The sequence below is a fragment of the Ipomoea nil genome, unplaced genomic scaffold, assembly GCF_001879475.1.
Source record: "Ipomoea nil cultivar Tokyo-kokei standard unplaced genomic scaffold, Asagao_1.1 scaffold1576, whole genome shotgun sequence".
Classification (NCBI taxonomy): domain Eukaryota; kingdom Viridiplantae; phylum Streptophyta; class Magnoliopsida; order Solanales; family Convolvulaceae; genus Ipomoea; species Ipomoea nil.
This window is the reverse complement of record NW_017618004.1, coordinates 5,059,922-5,079,508: the sequence shown is the minus strand read 5'-3', so window position 1 is coordinate 5,079,508 and position 19,587 is coordinate 5,059,922. Positions and strand designations below refer to the sequence as shown.

The following is a 19,587-nucleotide window of genomic DNA, read 5'->3' as shown; positions in this document are numbered from 1 at the left end:
ATATCTTGTCTTATATAGTTTGTAGACTATTATACAAGATTGAGATTTACTACATACACACATTTAAATAGTAATTGCAAATTCTATTGTCATGAAAAAAATAAAAATTTCATCAAAAAAATAATCGAGATAAAATAGGAACCTTCAAAAGTAAAAAGTTTAATTTTTTTACTAATACTTTCTATCAAAACAATTAATTCAATAATCAAACTTCAAATGAGATCTAAAAAAAAAAGAGGCAAAATTAATTAGAACTCAATATACGGACTATGGAGGTATGGTGAACGGTATTTTTTTGAGAACATGTTGACTAACATGTTCCCTCAGCATTTATTTTCTTGTCCCTTCCTTAACCAACCATTTTTTTGTTCTCTTCCTTTTCCTATTTCTTCTTCGTATTTCAATTTCTAGTTTCCAATAACAATCTTCATTCACACCGAACTAACTGGTCAGTGTCATTCAAGAATGATGTCTAAATCAATTGGGATTTATGCCACCAAACAGTTGATAAAATCTCTGAAATGGCTTGAAGTAGAAGGAGAGTGACACAGATCAATCAATCCCATGTATAAATACAGAAACAGTAAGTACTCACTTCAATGATTCTACTTCCTTTGTGATTCCCTAATGATAATCTGCACTGGGTTTCTTCAATTTAATCCCCTTTTCTTCTTCTTCAATACCTTAATTACAACACTTGTTTATTAAGGGTTTCTTTGGCATCTTCTCAGTTTTCTTCATGTTATGTCGGTTGCCTCTGGTGGTTCCTGCAGCACAGTAAGAATTAAGAAAGGAGAATGTTACTAGTAGTGTGTCATTTCACTGGTAGCAAATGGATATGTAAGATTTTGGCATCTGGCTTAGTCATATTAGATGGCTAGATGGTGTAAAATTTAGTACAAATTTCATTTTTTTGGGAAGAAAAATGGAAAATGTCTCTTTGCAGATGATAAAAGAAAGACTTGCCAGCAAGGCTAGCTCAGTTTAGTTTGACCAATCACCTTAAAAAGTCTCGTTTCAGCGACAGTGTGGGAAGATCACCCTTGTGGTTCGAATCTCATGGGAATCTTGAGGGTCATTAGGAGATCTTAACTCATCAAAGGTGATGAAGACCCTTGTGGTTTGAATCTTGGGGTCATTGGGAGACCTTAACTGATCAGAGGTGATGAAGACTCCTTGTGCGTAGAGTGTACAGGCAAGGGTGGGGACTGAACCTACTGAAGGTAGACTAAGGCTCGAACTCACAACCTCCCATATAGGAGAGCAACTTGGTGTCACTGGACCACAAGGTCATTGGTTGTTCTGATTACTTGTAGCCAGTTTTGGAATAGGAAAAAGTGGCATTGTTAAGAGATAGTTGAGGAAGGATTTAGCCAAGATACAGAATGGCTGGCTCTTCATCACAGCCTGAGTTGGGTGACAATGTAAAAAAGGAGCCAGGACCATTGATGAGACTCATCCTACAAGCTGGGAGAGACAAAAGCGTGGTGAGTCAAGGTTTAATGGAGCCAGTGGAGAAAAAGGAACCAGAGAAGGACCTCAACTGGTACCTTCCATTGTACAAGGCAGCACTAAGAGGTGACTGGGAGAGTGCCAAAAATTTCTTCGACCAAGACCCTGAGGCCATCACTGCTAAGATCACTAAAGTCTCCGAGACAGCGTTACACATTGCTGTTGGGACACAAAGGGCGACAAGTTTTGTAAAGGAATTGTTGGAGTTGATACCAACCGAGGCTTTGGTAACTCTAAAGGATCAAGCTGGTCAGACGGCCCTCCACTATGCTGCCATATATGGAAACGTTGAGGCAGCCGAGCTTCTGGTGACTAAAAGTCCTGAGTTGACTAACTTATGGAGTGGCTCAGGATTACTGCCTATTCATTTGGCTGCTGGCTATGCCAACAAGGATATGATTTCGTACCTCTTAACTGTCACCAGAGATGATGTAGAGCCCAGCCCATTTGCTGACAGATCTGGTGTAGAGCTTCTAAATCTTGTAATATCTGCCGAATTTTATGGTAATGATTTTAGTTTGAAAAGAACTATGAATTGCAGTCTAGTTATTCACATTATCTTCTCTAAATGTGCAGATTTGGCTTTATATCTGATCCAGCTTTATCCAAAGCTGGCAACATTGCGATCACCTGCTGGTAATACTGCTTTACGTGTGATTGCTGGAAAGCCTTCTGCATTTCCAAGTGGAATTAGACTCAATGTTTGGCAGCGGTTCATTTATTCATGTTCGTTTATCATCTCCATCTCTCATTTTATGTCGCACTTTCCCTTGCGTAGAGTCCCTTGCGTAGGCCCTTGACTTAAAAAATAGCTTAATGCACAAAAAACATCCTGGAGTCTTTCGTTTCTGAAAGAAACCTTGCCTATGAACATAATTTAGATTCTTTAATGATCATAATTGGTTGGGATAATTTTAATGTTGTAGTCCTGATAGTTACTCTTGTTGTGAAGGTGTTCCTGTGAAGTTTGGGAATGTGTATAGTCCTGCTAAAATTGGAGACATGGAAAATCCAGCTGCGGGGAACCAAAGGTCCATGCTTATATGCCGCTGGGTTCATTTCTTCCGGGAATTTGGCTCTTCTGGTTTGTCCATTAACATGAATTATATTTCTTGGAGTCTGCATTTGTTATGGCCTAGAATGTTTTTCAGAGAATGTTTTCTTTGAACAATTGATTCCCCTAGCAATTTTCTGGTGTCATATATTGGCCCTGTTTGGTAAATGACTGTTAACTGATTGGGTTAATTAGACGGTATAATTAGTTGATAACATTAGCTAAAATATAGAAAGGTGTTTGGTAAATTAGCTGTTAGCTGATAGCTGTTTGATATAATTTCCTTTCTCAAAAAGCTAATTGAAAAAGTAGCTTTGGGCAGCTTTTTGATTTTTAGCATTTTGGAGTTTCAAAAAGCTAATTAACCAAACACTTATATTGATTTTTTAACCAAATCAAAAAGCTAATAGTGGTCAAATAAGCCAAAATTGGTCTATAGGCTAACTATTTTACCAAACAGGGTCATTATATATAGTAGTTTGGTACATCTTAATCTTCACCTGTATGGCAGGGTGCAAGAAATGTCATGAAGCAACTTGGGAATTCATTGAATGGTTAGGTATGAAATGAAATTTAATCATCTACGGGCACGTGGGACTTGCATAAAGACGTATAATAACCGATTTGATTTTCAATCGCAGTGCCATACTTTAAAAGTGTAAGGGACACCAGATTGATGCATCGGCAGACTCTTCAACTCATCAAGCGCCTATGTGCAGAAGTTGCAGGACTAGATTACTCATCAGCTGCATCAATATTCGACGGTCCAATCCTTTTGGCCGCAGTTTCAGGAATCAGTGAACTCGTTGAGGAGATTCTGGAATCATTTCCCCCGGCAATTTGGTCAAGGAACCAAGAGGGGCATAACATATTCCTACTGGCAGTTGAAAATCGCCGAGAGAATATCTTCAACATCCTGTACCAGATGAGTGAGCACAAACAGTTAGCCACACAGCTTCGAGATGTAAAGAGGAATAACATTTTGCATCTGGCTGGCAAACTGGCACCTCCGCCTCGACTGAGTCTTGTTTCTGGTGCAGCTCTGCAGATGCAGAGAGAGTTACAGTGGTACAAGGTAATTATAAGTGATACCAAATTGAAGCATGTGCTCCATCTCAACTAAAAGCTTAAGCAACACGTGGACCGTAGTCGCTTATCGGGTGACGTATAAATTCAAACCCATGACCTTTGGTCTGGCTCTGATACCAAATTGAAGCATGTACTCCATCTCAACAAAAAGCCTAAGCTGATAGTTGGATTGCACATTAATGGTTATATGCTAAATAAGTATTTAAATTATTGTGTCTTGTCAATCTCTGAGCATCTCATTTGCAGGAAGTCGAGAAATATGTGCTTCCTGACTCTAAAGACACTAGAAACTCGAATGGGAGAACGCCAGCAGTAGAGTTCTCGGTGGAACACAAAGATTTGGTTAAAGAAGGGGAGAAATGGATGAAAGACACGGCAAATTCTTGTACGGTATCTGCAACTCTCATTGCAACGATAGGATTTGCAGCATCGATTACAGTGCCCGGGGGCAATAACAGCGATAGTGGCTTCCCCATTTTCCACAAAAACATGGCGTTTACTATCTTTGCTATTTTCGACGCCCTTTCCTTGTTTTCATCTACAGCTTCTCTACTGATGTTCCTGTCCATCCTCACTGCACGCTATGCAGAAAACGATTTTCTGTACTCCCTCCCAAGGAGGCTAATAATCGGCCTTACGATGCTGTTTCTCTCCATAACATCAATGATGGTAGCTTTCAGTGCCACTATCTACCTTGTATTTGGGGAAAAGAAGGCGTGGACTCTCGTACCAGTGGCCGGATTGGCATGTCTACCAGTGACTTTGTTCGTGACGTTGCAATATCCCCTTCTAAAGGATATGATAACTTCCACTTACTGCCCTCGCATTTTTGGTAAGCGCAGTAATCGCCTCCTCTTTTAGCTTAATCAAGCCTGCTAGTAGCCATTATAGTATGGAAGCTGCTTTTAGGGTACATTCTTAGGCTTTCAGGGTACATTCTTTATGCTTAAATACAGACTTTTGTATGGATTTGTAATATCTGATTGCTCAACATTGAACTTTCATCCAAAGAATGGCCTTTTTTGTACTTGGGTTGTCTTCAATCCTTTGTAAAACTTTGTTTATATAGTGGAAGTTGTGATTTCAAACTTTGATGGCATTGTTGGATTGCACATTTATATTTATATATTATATATATGCTCAACACTCCCTCTTACGCATCCTGACATTTGGCATAAGGTTGGTTTGATACCAAATTAAAGCATGTGTTTCATCTCAACTAAAAGGCTAAGCTGATAGTTGGATTGCACATTTATGTTTATATATTATATATATGCTCAACAGTACTCTTTACATAATAGTGCAAACTAGGATACCTAATGTACAACAAAGAATAGTCAAGAGAGAAAAGATTACTAATGTACAAGAATTCTTTTTTTTTTTTTGGGATGACAAGAGAAACTCGTAGCTATTACTGGAAGATGTGCATGGGGTAAACCCCAGATTGTGACCCTAGCCGGCAAATGATCAAAAGAAGGTAAACCAACTTAGGTTACTCTTAGCAGACTGGTTCAAACCAAGAAGGCCAATAGGCCGCTCCCACTGAAGTATATGTCTATCTTATGAAGTAACACACCGTAGGCCTTCATTTTGTCACAGTCCAGAAATAAGATCTCTGTTGCTTGTAGAAAATGCCCGGGCCGTATGTTGATTTGATCATCTCTATAAGGAGGGGAAGTTGCAATGATGCAAACAATCCCACTGGAAGACAGGCAAATGCAAGTGGCAGAATAATCCAAGACTTCTTATGCCCAAAAACGATATAAATTGCAGAACTAAAGGCTACCATCATGAACATTATGGAGAGGAATAAGTTAACAAGGCCAATGATCAACTTATTTGGCAAGGAGTGGAGAAAATCTGCTTCTGCAAATCGCGTGTTCAGAATCAACAAGAACATCAACACTGAAGTCGTAGAAGAAAACAGAGAAAGGGTGTTTGAAATGGCAAAGATTGTAAATGGCGTCTCGCTGTTAAAGATTGGGTATCCATTGTCACCATTGCTACCACCTGGCACGGTTATGGCTGCAGCAAAAACTACGGTTGCAATGAGGACCGCGACCAGTGTGCATGAATTTGCCGTGTCTTTGAACCATTGTTCTCCTTCTGCAATCAAGTCTTTGTGCTCCTCAGTAAACACCATTGCAGGCGTTTTTCCACTAGAATTCTCCTTCACTTTGTATCCCGGAGTTACAAACTTCTCCACTTCCTGTACAGGAAAAAAAATTCTGTAATATAAAGATAATGGCATGCTCAAATGGTGAATAACAAATATCTGATCCTGACTGTTAAGAATCCTACATTGAAAAAATATGAGAGAATATATTAGTTTATAAGGCCATGGGTTATACTAACTAATTGAGTATGGTTTGACCAATGTGCATTATGTCTATAACATGGTATCAGAGCCTGTATTTCAATCTTACCTTGTACCATTGTAACTCGTGTTGCATCTGCAAAGCTGCACCTGTGACAAGATTAAGCCGGTGGGGAGGTGCCAACTTTCCAGCCAAATGTAAGATAGTATTACCATTCGTGTCAATGTTTTGAGTTACCAAATGCGTATGCTCATCCAGTTCACGTAAGAGATTGAATATATTTTCACGTCTGTTCATCACTGCTATTTGGAACAAATCATGGTGTTCCCTGTCCAACGACCAGATTGCACTGGGAAATGTCTTTAAAATCTCTTCTACAATCTCATAAATGCCTAAAGTAGCTCCCAAAATAATAGCCGGTTTATATATCAAGGCAGACTTTAAGTTATTCGTGTTTATGACTTCAGTACATAACGCTCTGACAAGTTCCATTGCTTGGCAGTGCATCAGTTTTTCTTCACGCAAAGACTTCACAAGAGGCACTGCAATAAGAATCTTCTCATGCATAAAATAACTTTAAAGAAAAACTGGAATGAGAAAGGGTAACTTGCACAGAGATCATTCATTCTTTGATAATACTATAGTTAACAAAGACGGAACCTTAAGAATACAAAAGATGCCACTCAACAAAGATAACTAGTCACGAATTGACAATTTTGCAGAACAAGGCAAAATTCAGATTGCTAAGGGTGAAGTTCAAGGTTTCAAGAAACTCACAGGAGTATATAAGCTTTTGCCAGAAATTTAAGCAACTTCCACTTGGAAACGAAGAGGGCTTTTGAGCAATAATGCTCAATGAAGTATTCCCACCGGGTGATACAGTTGAAGCCAACTGGGGATGATGCAGAAGCAGATCCAGTGCCACATCTGTGAATGCACATTGACATGGTATAAAAGTACGGAGAGAAATAAATGTGAGCGCATATAACCATTAATGTGCAATCCAACTATCAGCTTAGGCTTTTAGTTGAGATGTAGCACATGCTTCAATTTGGTATCAGAGCCATGTCAAAGGTCTGAAAATTTATTGCTCACCATAAAATCCAGAATGCACAAGAAGCATCATAAGAGTGATCCCGGGCTTATCAGCAAACGGATTAGGTCTCACGTGTTCTCCAGTAACAGTTAATAGATATATAACCATCTCTTTGTGGCCAAAGAGAGCAGCCGAATGTAGAGGCAAACAATTCGAATCATTCCAAATCGAAGGCAGACCAGGATCTTGGGACACTAACAGCTTTGCTGCCTCAACATTACCGAATTTAGCAGCAAAATGAAGAGCTGTTTCGTGAAATCTATTTGTCGTACGTAATGCATCAGAAGGCATCACTTCCAGTAGCTTACTTACAAAATAAATCGCCTTGCTTCGAGCAACTGCTACATGGAGGACTGTCTCCGAATCCTTGGTGATCTTAGCTGTGACTGCATCTCGATCACGATCAAAGAACCTCCTCGCACCTTCCCAATCACCCCTAATAGCAGCTTTATAAAGGGGCAAGTAGAAATTCATATCCTTCCCTGCCTCGACTCCTCTGCCAATGTTTAGTCCCGACTGTGAAGAAGACGAGGCCATTCTTTCTAGAGCAAACTGGCAGCCTTATGCACTCATACAGCTTGCCAAAAGTGACCACGTTTTTACAATTTCGACTTCCAACAGGAGCGGCCTATTAGCCTTCTTCTTGGTTTTAGCCGGTCAGCTATGAACAACCCAGACTGATTTACCTCCTTCCTTGCAGTTCTTTCAGAAGACAAGATTTATCCAGTGCACACCTCGGGTAGTGGGTGCGGGTTTCCTCAAAAGTGACCAGCTATTTGCCCTTTAGATCGACTAAAGTCTGCAATTTTAGGGTTCCATTTACAAATTCTCTCACAGTATTTAACATAAAAGAGCAAAAATAACTAAAACTACCCACAAACTACTACAAGGTCGCCTATCTACTAACAGCAAATCATCAAAAAAAGTTCCCATCTTGGCCATCTACAGATACAGTATAGCAAATCTTCAAAACCCAGTTTCTTAAACATATGCAAAAGCCACAAGTACATCAACAACAATATACATAAATGATGATAACTACTTTAACTTCAGGAACATCAAACATCTTCTACATTAAAATAAAACAGTAAAATTACACGAAGAAACATAGAATGGCATATCTTTCAAGAGCATCATTAAACAAGCAGACAAATAGTAATGCCTTACTGGTTGACAGAAAGTAGCTGCCTGCAAACTATGAAGAAAGGCAAATGAGTTCTTGAACAAAACTTACCATTTCTAGTGGCTTCAACTTGCATGAATTTGCAGAAATTGAAAAGATAAAATGCTAATCGACTTGATTTACTGTGTTTAAAAATAAAATAAAATTAAGGAGACTAAGACACAGAAATGGAGACAAAAGAAACAATGTTTCATACTTTTATATTATCCCTTCCCTATCCCTCTTGGTTGATATGAATTGTCAACCTTGCCCCTGCTCAGTGGATATTAAAAATTAGCCATTTAAAGAGCCAAAATAGTTATTTATAAAGATTATATTTTTGGTCCCAATAAATCACTAGATGACGAAAATAATTACTTTTGTGGCCAATTAAAAATCATATTTATTGCCAAGACCTTGTGGTCTAATGGCACCCGGATTTGACTACCAAATGAGAGATTGTGACTTATGAGTTAAAAAATTATATTTACTCCTCAAAAAAAAAGGGTCATATTTACAATACCTTTTTTTTAAAAAAATATATATAATGTGGGAATTAAAATTATAATTTAATTTTTATAAAATTTAAGGAAAGTGCTATGTTCCTTCACCTTATTTTTATTTTAAAATACAACATGTGAAATCTTTTAAAATTTATTTATTTATAAAAAGGTTACTAAGAACATTGATTATTTTTATTTCAAAAATAATAAAACAGTCGTCAATGATAAAAATATGAGTAAATACCCAAAATAGTCCCTCGACTATAGCTAAATTCACAAATTGGTCTTCGACTTTCAATTTCAACTAATTAAGTCTTTAACTTTGCAATTTTAACACAATTTGGTCCTCCGTTTATTTAACAGTTTGTTGACCGTGATCTTTGAAGATATATATGTAATTTCACGATTCTGCATCATTCGTCGTGATTCTGCATCATCACCAGCGGCTGCGCCGTCATCGACGGTCTCCAGAAGAACCTGCAGCTCTCGTCGGAGCACATGGAGGCCTCCAGGATGACGTTGCACCGTTTCGGAAACACGTCGTCTTCTTTGCTCTGGTACGAACTCAACTAAAGTGCGGTCGAAAATGCAACCGGAACCTTAAAAAACCGACGATGGACCATGAAATTACATATATATCCTCAAAAATCACAGTCAACAAACGGTCAAATAGACGAAGGATCAAATCGTGTTAAAATTGCAAAGTTAAGGACTTAATTGGTTGAAATTGAAAGTCGAGGACCAATTTGTGAATTTAGCTATAGTCAAGGAACCATTTTGAGTATTTTACTCTAAAAATATCGTTTATAATAATGTATTATGATTTTTATGATAGCAATTACCCTTGACATAATTAGGGTACAGAGTATATTATATTTGGTTATACTTACGGACAATTGAGGTGTCAAGAATATTCATAGAATTAAATATATAATATTTAATTTTATACATGATATTATTGGCATCGTAAAAATAAAAAATTAAAAAAAAATAGTATGAGTTACTATAATAATTTAATTCACTCCATGGCTAATTGATAAGAAGCTCCATTTAAGACTTGCTTATAAATAGAAGTGTATAATTTGATATTAAGTAGTTGATAAAATTGAAAAATTAAGTTATTATTATTACTAAAATATTAAATGTGACCAAAGTTGTGGAAGTATTCTGAAATGCCGGCACCCGGTAGCTTACGCGTCAGGATACCAACAGCTGTCCGTTTTAAACAACGGATACTTTTTATGAATCAAAATCCACTCCCTCTTCCCCATTTTCTAACGTTCATAACAAGAAGAAGAAGAACAACAAAAATCCCATCCACCCTTTCATCTTTGTTAATTCATGGCGGAAGAGTTCGTGAGAGCAGTGGAGGACGGCCTCCGGCTGTCGAGGCGGGTATACTTAGGGAAAGACCGGGCGGTGGCGCCGCCGAGGCCCATGTCCGCTATGGAGAAGGCTACTCACTCCTATCTTCCCACGGCTCCAATGCTATACGCCGTGATTGAGAATCCGGCCATCGTCGATAACCCGGACATTCCCAGCTACCAGCCTCACGTGCACGGCAGATGTGATCCTCCCTCTCTGATTCCGCTCCAGATGAACTCCTCTTCTCTCGACGCCGACTGTTATCTCGACACCGCCTTCCTCACCTTCACTGGATCGTGGCGAGTGCACTGCGTCAAGGGGAGCAAGTGCTGCGATTGCCGTATTGCGATTCCGATGGGCGAACAGGTGAATACTAAATATGAACAACCAATTTTAGTGTTCTTAAATTCATTTATTTTCCCGATCCTAAATGGTTCCCCTGTTTAGGTTTTGTGATTAACAGTTAATTTTTGTTCTCAACTGGAACAATTTTGCTCACTAACAGGGTTCAATCCGAAGTGTCGAGGTTGAGGTACCTGGGGGACTTTACCGTACTCAACTGCTTGCCATTGATGACAAAACAGAATCCGAAAAGGCAGCACAATTTGAGGACGGAAGCTATTTGAAGCCTCATATCTTTACACTCAAAATACCTCAGGTAATACTTGAAAGATTTGTACAATTCATTTCAAACAGAACATGGTTTAGTAGAAGTTTAATCTGTTCATTTTAACAATATTATGTGAAATTCCCTTTTCAGATTGACGGGGGAACCAATCTATTAGTCACTATCAGCTGGTCTCAGAAGTTATCCTACAATGATGGGCAATTCAGCCTGAAGATTCCATTCAGTTTCCCGGAATATGTCACTCCTGCTGCCAAGAAAATCTCAAAAAGAGAAAAGATAAAATTGAATGTTAATTGTGGTTTAGGGACACAAGTTTTGTGCAGAACAACTAGTCATCCTCTAAAGGTGCTGCTTTTATACATAATAATTTCTGATTGAAGTTTTGAAGAGGAGTGTGATCATAGTCTGTGATGGTGTGCAGGAACTACGGCGACAAGCTGGGAGGTTGGGCTACTTGTATGAAGCAGATGTTATCAATTGGTCCAGTAATGATTTTGTTTTTACTTACTCGGTACAACCCTATATCTGCATTTGTTCCTCAGTGCACCTTAATAAGACTAACAATCTTCTAGCAAGAATAATAGTAAAAATAATGATCATTCCTATAAAATTTACTGATGTTACCAAATTATCCTCCAAAAGAGAAGTCACTTTTCGAGTTTCTAGTACTCTGTAGTTTGATGATTCTGCAGATATGATTATATGACATCCTTGCCTCTTCATGTGTTCAGATTTCATCAAGCCAAACCTTTGGTGGTGTGCTTTTACAATCTCCATCAACTCTTGACATTGACCAAAGAGAAATGTTCTGCTGCTATCTTTTTCCTGGAATTGAGCAGCGTAAAATGGTTGGTTAATCCTTTGTTTTGGAATTTACTTGTATCTCTGAAGGTCCCCTTGAAATGGAATGGCCTATTACAACAAAATGATTGTTTTTTTCTTAGACTACATGACTTGCAAATTTTGGGGTAAAGAAGAGTGTGCTGCGAAGAATGTATCTTATTTACATACATAACTTCTGTTTTGCAAACATTTTGTAAAGTCTTGAGCAACCAGCTTGGTGCAATTCTTTTGTGATTAAATGAATTACTTGTATATTAAAAGAATGATGATCACTTGCAGTACTGAATTTCATGGAAGTTCACTTATGGTCATTTTCGTTTCTTTGTCATTGTATTACCTGCTCTCTGTTGTATGACAATCGGGAGGTGTGGTCCCCTAACTTAAATTTCTTATATGGCTTGACAGGTCTTCAGGAAGGAAGTGGTATTTGTTGTTGACATAAGTGGGAGCATGAGAGGACAGCCTCTTGAGGATACCAAAAGTGCACTCTTTGCTGCACTATCGAAGCTCGACTCTCAAGATGCATTTAGTATAATAGCATTTAATGATCAAACTTATCTGTTTTCATCATCCCTTGAATTGGCAACAAAGGAAGCTATTGAAAATGCAACTCAGTGGATTAACATGAATTTTGTTGCTGGTGGTGGTACAAATATTTTGAATCCACTAAATCAGGTTTGTTATCTGGTGCACTATCAATCTATTATTAACTTATCTTAGTCTTCAATGCCATTAGAACAGACTCTGAACAGAAATTCTTTCACTTGTTCAGGCCCTTGAGATGTTTTCTAATACAAGCAAAGCGATTCCTCTCATTTTCCTTATCACTGATGGGGCTGCTGAAGATGAAAGAAACATCTGTGATGTCCTCAAGAGTCATCAAACAAAAAATAGGACAATGAGCCCACGAATTTGCACATTTGGCATTGGTATGTATTGTATAAACATACAAGGAGATAAATGCTATCTTTCTGACTTGTCATTTACTAGTGGCTTGGCTCGACCTTTTTAAGCTGAAGTTCGTTTGTTGTTCCAGTAGTTTGATGTTGGTTGGTCACTTGAAAATTTTCAGGGCGGTTCTGTAACCATTATTTCCTCCGCATGCTTGCAATGTTGGGTCGTGGCTTTTATGATGCAGCTTATGATGTAGGTGAGTTCTTGAGTTCTGCAGTTGATATGTTGTCTGTGCTTATCTTATGCAAAAGCCATGTACTGTCCAGTCATAACATGAATTTTATGCATATTTGGCTAATTGGTTCTTGTTCAGATTCAATTGAAGCTCGAATGGAAAACCTATTTGCCACCGCATCATCCATCATTCTTGCAAACATTTGCATTGACTTTGAAACTCTTAACCTTGAGGACTTTGAGGTATATCCATATCAAATACCAGACCTTTCATCAGGAAGCCCACTGGTTCTATCAGGCAGGTACTGTGGAGTATTTCCCAAGAACCTTGAAGCTAGAGGTATCCTTGCAGACTTGAGCAATTTCTCTGTAGACCTGAAGGTGCAAGAAGCTAAGGACATACCTCTTGATAAGGTAAGAGGTTTACTTTACAGATTGATATATCCTCACAGAGAGTTTGGAGTATGAAATGTTGTATATGCACAGGTTCAAGACATCATTCAATGATATACTAATGTAATGTTTCACAGGTACTGGCAAAGCATCAAATTGATATCCTCACAGCCCAGGCATGGCTTACTGAAAATAAGAAGCTTGAGGAGAAGGTAAACACTTCTCACAACTCTATTATATTGTGATCTGTTAGGATCAAGCGCTTACTATCATGCCAAAAGCTATAGCTCGTAGCGAAGGAGGAATTTTATTTCCTTATACCGCCACAGACGCAAGGTGCTGAACGCCTGAATTTGACCTTTCAAGCCAACAATCGCCTAGCCACCTGGTGTTGAACTTGGCACTTCACTGGCCCTCCGCCCAACATATTGTTTCCCAGTATCATTCATTAAGCCATTTCCTTCATTTGCAGATAGCAAAAATGAGTGTACAAAATGCTGTTGCTTCTGAGTATACTCGCATGACAGTTATAGGGACTGGGAGAACAAAAGGAACCATAGACTCAACCAAGACAAAGAAGGTACCAAAATTTCAAATAAATAACAGGAAGGAAACAAAATATACTGGAAAGATCTTTTTTTTTTTTTTTTGGTTATACCTGATTCAAACTGCTTTTTTTAACCAAAGCCCAAATGATAATCAGGTTCATGATCCACAAAATCTGGAAGAACCTAAACAGCACAAGATTATAGTACTCCAAAATCTTGGATTGGGTTTCGGCAACCTTACTGCCACGGCTGAAAACATCCGTCCTGGTGGTTCAGTTGAATCAAAACCCGATGCAGCAGAATTGTTTGTGAAGGCAGCATCTAACTGTTGCAGCATGGTCTGTGAGAAACTCTGCTGCATGTGCTGCATTCAGACATGTTCCAAGATGAATGACCAATGTTCAATTCTCATGACCCAGTTGCTTGGCTCGTTAGCTTGTTTAGGTTGTTTTAGTTGCTGTGAACTATGCTGTTCCGGAGATGAGGGATAAGGACAGTATATAATATACATATGAGAGATGTAAGATTATTGTATCATAGAACCTGGAAATTTTGTTAATAGTTAATGAAAATGTCTTTTGTCAGCTTGACTCCCTTCTCTTGTTAGGCGCTTTTCTGTCTCCTCAAGCTTTACTTTTCATTAGAAGACTCTGATATTTGGTGGATTTTTTCTTGGATCTTTGTCATGCCCTTCTCCACTGGTCCAATTGCCTGGTTAATTGTCAACACAACATCCTCAACCACCTGTGACAGATGTTTCAATAGAATGTAAGCCAAATGTTTTGGAGAAAGAAAGACTGTTTTGTCTCTTTTCTTCACTGTTGTATAATGGAAGCTGAGGCTGGAAGAAGGATCTTACTTGTTGACCACCTCCAACAAGAATGTCCTGAACACTTTTCTTCACACTAGTCCCTGGCACCTCGACCTCGGTTTCTGTTTTCTCAATAACAGCTGCCTTTTTCTTATCTTCAACATCTTCCACATCTACTAATGTTTTTGTTTTTTGAGTTGTGATCTTCCCAATCCCATACGCAGGTAATGGCAAGAGACGATAAGGCTTGGCTGAGAAAACAAAGAGGTGAGCAATGGCAGCAATGGCCATCTGTGGAAACAATGAAAAGGAGTCGTATAGTTATCTCAAAGCAACATGAATGCCACTTATACTTCACAAGAAACAGAGAGACTGGATGATACCTCTATGCATATCAGAAAGTCCTGCAACCCACCCCGGAATTTTTCTTCCCTGGATAGCACACCACAATAGCACGCTAAGGCAATACCCACACCTTGCCACCACGTTGCAAAAACGATAGCTTTGAAGCTAATAAACTTGGCGAGCGGTTTGATTGCCCGAAGTCTCTGATGAGTTGCGTTATAAAACTGCACCAGACAGTACAGAGCCCACATCTGGCTGAAGAACAGAACTGCTGCAATATAGGGGTACCTGAGAGAATCGAAATACATTCAGGTATGTGTACTGGAAAATGAATAGGCAGTTAACTTTGTAGCTAAAACTATAAAACAGAAAATGGTGCATACTGCCTGCATACCCGTAGTACCACTTAAACTCGCCATCCCCATATACGCCTAACAGCTCCAGTACCAGGGCTAAGAGTGCACAAAGAGTCTTCAAAATCATCTGAACCGTAAAACCCGAAAGAAATTAGCTAGTGTGCATGCATCCTAGCAAATTAAAGGGAAGGAATCATAATTGCTTTCTTACATACTGTACAAGACCAAATTTCTGTATTGTAAGCATACGCTCTCCAACAGCACAAGGGTGGAACATGAAGTTGTAGAATGTTGTTGTTTGCTTTGTCTTAGGTTTCCCTTCCCCACCAAGCAATGGCTGCCTAGTCTGTTTTCTTGATTCTTCTTCAAGTAATTCCACTGCTTTCCTTTCACCCCCTACCATAAGTTCACTATCCCATTCATTTGCAGTAACAGCTTGATGATACAATATAACTAACTAGAATTAATGTACTCCTTCCTAGAACCAGTAAGGCAAGTTCTGGCTAGCCAAATTGGTTAGACTGTTAACTCTTTGCCGGCTGCAGTCACAAGCCGGGGTTTACCTAGTGCACACATTCAGATAGTGATTGCGGGCGTAAGGCCGGTTCTCTTTTTGTTTTTTAATGATTTCACAAAATGTGGCTAAGGTTGTAGTATGCTAAGTAGTATTTCAAACTTTGATGTAAGAATGCAGGAAGATGAGTGTTTTTATCTGCTGAGCGTACCAAGGCATGCAACCAAGTAAGTGCCAAAGGAATAGAGTGCAAAGGCTTCATATAGATTTCTCAGAATGTCACAGGCAAGAGAGAGTTTGGAGTTCCACAAAGATAAAATCTGGGGAAAATATCACCAAAAATGACAAGAGACTTAATTGAGATCTGTGTAATCAAGATGGTATCATGTAATCGGTATTGTTTTAAACTAACACAGCAAAACTGCAAATTACTGAGTCAGTAGCATAGACAGGAACCATGAAGATGACGGCAACAATCCATTTTTGTTCCTGAAAAAATAAACCCAAGAAAATAAAATCTGGGATTCTAGCAAGCATATGGAACAACGAGCCTAGTAGTCGAAGAGAAGAGCAATATAATATGTATAATAATGAGAATGAGTAGTGACCGCAGGATTGGTGTAAGATCTGAGATGCTGAAAAATCAAGAACATGGAGAGAAGCAAAGCAACAAAAACAAAAGAAGCAGCAGCTATTAAGAGGGAGATTGATGCCATATTACATGCATCCTAGGCTCACATAATACAATTGTTATGTTGTTGGTTAACCATCCATTAACATGCAGGCTGCTGGTGACACGTACGCTTCACAAGTGATGCAATATAATGCTTACTCATATATATGATACATAAAGATACAGTTGTTGTTGGTTAACCATTACTGACACGTTTCACAAGTGATGATGATGAGGATTTCAACTCTGACACTTTTTTGGCAAAGGGATTGTGCTTGAGTATTATTGGTTCTTTTCATAATTCCTTTCTCAACTTATTAAAGTACAAAATATCCACGGAAGCTCAAACCCATTGACTTTCTATGGCAGGAGAAATTTATTCATGGTTGCATAGGTGCTAGGCACTAGTTAGGTGGTAGGGTAGCACCTAGCGTGTAGACGGCTTAGGCGTGCGCCTATATGGCTAACTAAAAATAAAAAAATAGTGCACATGTGTGAGTGTATGTATGTCATATATATATATATATATATATATATATATATATATATATAAAATGAAAAAAATTAACAAGGTCGAGCCGACTAGGTTAACTTAGCTAACTCGATAGAAATGGATGTGTTAACTCGGTCGAATTTAGTTGAGTTAGGCACTAGGCAACTGCTTAGGAGGCCGAGTTAGACACTAAGCGAGCGCCTAGGGGTGAAATCGCCTACGGTATAGGGATTTTTGCAACAGTAAATTTATTATGATTGATATTAAAATTAATGTTTAATTTGTACCTTTCTAAGTTTTATTAATTTGCTTTTGGATAGATTTAGCATTGTCTTCGTCTTTATATTGCTTGTCTGTTATTTTTTTTATTGATAGTGTTTCATATACAATTAAGATTGCTTGTGCTAGTTTGCAAAAAAAAAAAAAAAAAAAACAATTTGGTCTAATTAATTTTGTTAAGACTAATTTAACTAAAGAAGAAAGAAAACAATAATACTGAACAATAATTGCAAAACCTGCGAGTTTCATTGTCAACAAATGACACAGTTGAAGCGTTCACAAGGATACCAAGAAACATTTCAAATCAGAGTTCATTATGATAAATCTGCAATGGTAAACATACTGACATGAAATAAGAGGAGATCCAGACTAGGATGTCTCAGCAAAGGTGAGCAAAGATATCAGCGACTCGTATTCTGGGAAGCATGATACGAGGTAAGATCGTTTTGCAAGCTCGAAATCATCAAACTGGAAGGCAGGAGCACACGTACATCCAACTAACGCGAAGTCCTTCTCAGCGTCTCTTGGAGGATTTTTGACAGCTTTCTTCTTGTCAGCAGAGATGTCGATATCCTTTGTTGGGAAAGCACCAAACCATACATTTGGAGGAACTGTGTACTGCACTTGTTGATTGTCTGCCAGGGGATCAGGCCCGATGCCTGTTAACTTCACACTACCATCAGTCTCGTTTAGCTCTACCACCTGAAAGCCATTGTAGATCATATCAGATAAGACCGAGAGAAAAAAGATAACGAGTATCCACAAACGGGGAAACTAGCAGGTATCAAACAAGGAAGAGCTGAAAATTGCATCTCGTATATATTATGTGCTTTACCAATGCTCATGAATGCAATAGAAATGGAGCATAGTAAAAATGTAATCACCGTAATAGATTCTCCTGTGTAAAAGTGCCATGTTTCTGCCATTGGGATTCGGTGCAAGTGAGAAACACTCCCAGAAGGCAGCAAGAAGTAAATAGATGTACTCACAGGTCGATCAACCTTGTCTGCAAACAAGGACTGTACTAATCAGGGATGGACGAAATACAAAATTACAGGTAAAAACAGAGTTCCAATCACCATATGCAAAATAAAGAAGTACGAAACTGAATCTGCAAGATATAACTTATCCTAGTCCAACTCCAACACGTTAGCATGACATTGATTAGGTGATAGACTTACTGCCAAACTGTGAAGTTTCAACTTTGAATTTAGAAGTCATAGTTCTATACTTCTCCTTGTTTCTTACCAAATGATCTCACATCATGAAAGATAAACATCAAGAAAGTAGGAAAACAGGGGCAACCCAAGCTAAGTTAAGTTAGTCAGGTCGTTGACTTGACAACCACAAGATTATAAGTTCGCCACCCAGCGGAAGAGCTTATTTTCCTTCTTAGTTTTGAACCGAACAGTTATGGGCAACCTAGAGTGATTTACCCCTTGTGGTCCTTCCTTTGCCGGTCACAAGGCATGGTTTACCGGCCTAGTGGCTGCGGTTTCTCTGGCAAAAATTACTATATATATGATTTTCAGATTTGGTTCTGCCAATATTTGCTCCCCAATATTCACTATTTTAGTTCTACATACAATTATCCGAATTTGAGCTTCTTGGATTCACTTCACCAATTTAATCAAACAATCTATGTATATATAAGAGATAAATGGACAACCTAGCCTTGATGTCTGTATCCTCCAATACCTTCTGTATAGCGATAAAATCCACCAACCCCAATCGATCATAATTAGATAAAGAAAAGAAAGGGGGGAAAATTTTAATCTTTATCCACGATGATGAAAACCCAGATGCTATACTTCAAACAATAACAACATTAATTAAATAGCAGCAAATGGATAAAAAGGATAGCTTTGACCTAAGAAAATTGAATAAATTGGAATGATATATGAAACCCATCAGGCCATGAAAGAGGAAAAGGAAGCAATGAAAGACTCACAAGTAGGGGGGAGATGAGATTTAGAGAGGTGCACGGAGAAGTCTCTGAAGGTTTCAGAATAGAAGCCGCCTTCTGGGTGCGACTTCAGATCCAGTTTAGCTACAAGCTTCGAGACAGTTGAATCCATTTGATTGAGAATTGAGAATTGAGAATTGAGATTGCTTCTGACAGTGTAATCAATCAGAGGACAAAGGTTTCACTTAGGCTTTCCTAGATTACCTTTACCTTTTTTCTTACTCCTATCCCATCCTATCCTATTCTCGGAGTCTCAGGTTGTTCCTTGTTGGAGTCCAACAATGCGGCTTTTCGGGTGGTTGGAGAAAATGACGGTTGGCAAAGGGCCTAATCACTGCACAATTTCTTAGTACACTTTTTTCCGATACGAGGTTGTCTTCACTCCCATTTTTCTACTGTCAAAACCAAACTCCATGACTTTCTGACCCAAACTCCATAACATGACAAACGTTAAAATAACCCGAGTTTTCGGGTGAGAACGAATCAATATAACTTCAAGACTCAACACTAA

General features: G+C 38.6%; 5 protein-coding genes across 9 annotated transcripts; 2 read left to right on the top strand and 3 right to left on the bottom strand.

Moving 5' to 3' along the window:
* The first annotated feature begins 297 nt into the window (after window positions 1-297).
* Window positions 298-4,749, top strand: LOC109190841 (protein ACCELERATED CELL DEATH 6-like). 4 transcript variants are annotated; one of them, XM_019341472.1, is made up of 7 exons: window positions 298-583; window positions 732-2,016; window positions 2,089-2,238; window positions 2,465-2,596; window positions 3,078-3,125; window positions 3,208-3,641; window positions 3,902-4,749. In XM_019341472.1, exons 2-7 carry the CDS (start codon window positions 1,386-1,388, stop codon window positions 4,514-4,516), a joined length of 2,010 nt encoding a protein of 669 aa, XP_019197017.1. In that variant the 5' UTR covers window positions 298-583; window positions 732-1,385; the 3' UTR covers window positions 4,517-4,749. The 4 variants fall into 4 exon arrangements, with proteins under 4 accessions (XP_019197017.1, XP_019197019.1, XP_019197020.1 ...); XM_019341474.1 differs by having other exon boundaries at window positions 359-583; window positions 1,321-2,016; XM_019341475.1 differs by having other exon boundaries at window positions 359-583; window positions 1,317-2,016.
* Window positions 4,750-4,918: 169 nt separating this feature from the next.
* On the bottom strand, window positions 4,919-8,393 carry LOC109190714 (ankyrin repeat-containing protein ITN1-like). 2 transcript variants are annotated; one of them, XM_019341277.1, is made up of 5 exons: window positions 8,304-8,393; window positions 7,069-7,868; window positions 6,751-6,900; window positions 6,082-6,515; window positions 4,919-5,864 (listed from the first exon to the last, which is right to left on the bottom strand). In XM_019341277.1, the coding sequence occupies exons 2-5, from the start codon at window positions 7,604-7,606 to the stop codon at window positions 5,241-5,243; spliced, it is 1,746 nt and encodes a 581-aa protein (XP_019196822.1). In that variant the 5' UTR covers window positions 7,607-7,868; window positions 8,304-8,393; the 3' UTR covers window positions 4,919-5,240. The 2 variants fall into 2 exon arrangements, with proteins under 2 accessions (XP_019196822.1, XP_019196820.1); XM_019341275.1 differs by having other exon boundaries at window positions 8,237-8,376.
* A 1,644-nt stretch (window positions 8,394-10,037) lies between these two features.
* On the top strand, window positions 10,038-14,223 carry LOC109190713. The gene is made up of 12 exons (XM_019341274.1): window positions 10,038-10,465; window positions 10,605-10,757; window positions 10,860-11,072; window positions 11,149-11,238; window positions 11,459-11,575; window positions 11,976-12,245; window positions 12,343-12,499; window positions 12,643-12,720; window positions 12,838-13,112; window positions 13,229-13,303; window positions 13,564-13,671; window positions 13,795-14,223. Exons 1-12 carry the CDS (start codon window positions 10,076-10,078, stop codon window positions 14,128-14,130), a joined length of 2,262 nt encoding a protein of 753 aa, XP_019196819.1. The 5' UTR covers window positions 10,038-10,075; the 3' UTR covers window positions 14,131-14,223.
* A 30-nt stretch (window positions 14,224-14,253) lies between these two features.
* On the bottom strand, window positions 14,254-16,381 carry LOC109190355 (protein LAZ1 homolog 2). The gene is made up of 8 exons (XM_019340820.1): window positions 16,274-16,381; window positions 16,098-16,154; window positions 15,877-15,985; window positions 15,363-15,547; window positions 15,190-15,278; window positions 14,834-15,083; window positions 14,499-14,741; window positions 14,254-14,383 (listed from the first exon to the last, which is right to left on the bottom strand). Exons 1-8 carry the CDS (start codon window positions 16,379-16,381, stop codon window positions 14,270-14,272), a joined length of 1,155 nt encoding a protein of 384 aa, XP_019196365.1. The 3' UTR covers window positions 14,254-14,269.
* Window positions 16,382-17,315: 934 nt separating this feature from the next.
* Window positions 17,316-19,507, bottom strand: LOC109190715. Its single transcript, XM_019341278.1, has 3 exons — window positions 19,062-19,507; window positions 17,995-18,116; window positions 17,316-17,812 (listed from the first exon to the last, which is right to left on the bottom strand). The coding sequence occupies exons 1-3, from the start codon at window positions 19,186-19,188 to the stop codon at window positions 17,480-17,482; spliced, it is 582 nt and encodes a 193-aa protein (XP_019196823.1). The 5' UTR covers window positions 19,189-19,507; the 3' UTR covers window positions 17,316-17,479.
* Between the last annotated feature and the right edge of the window lie 80 nt (window positions 19,508-19,587).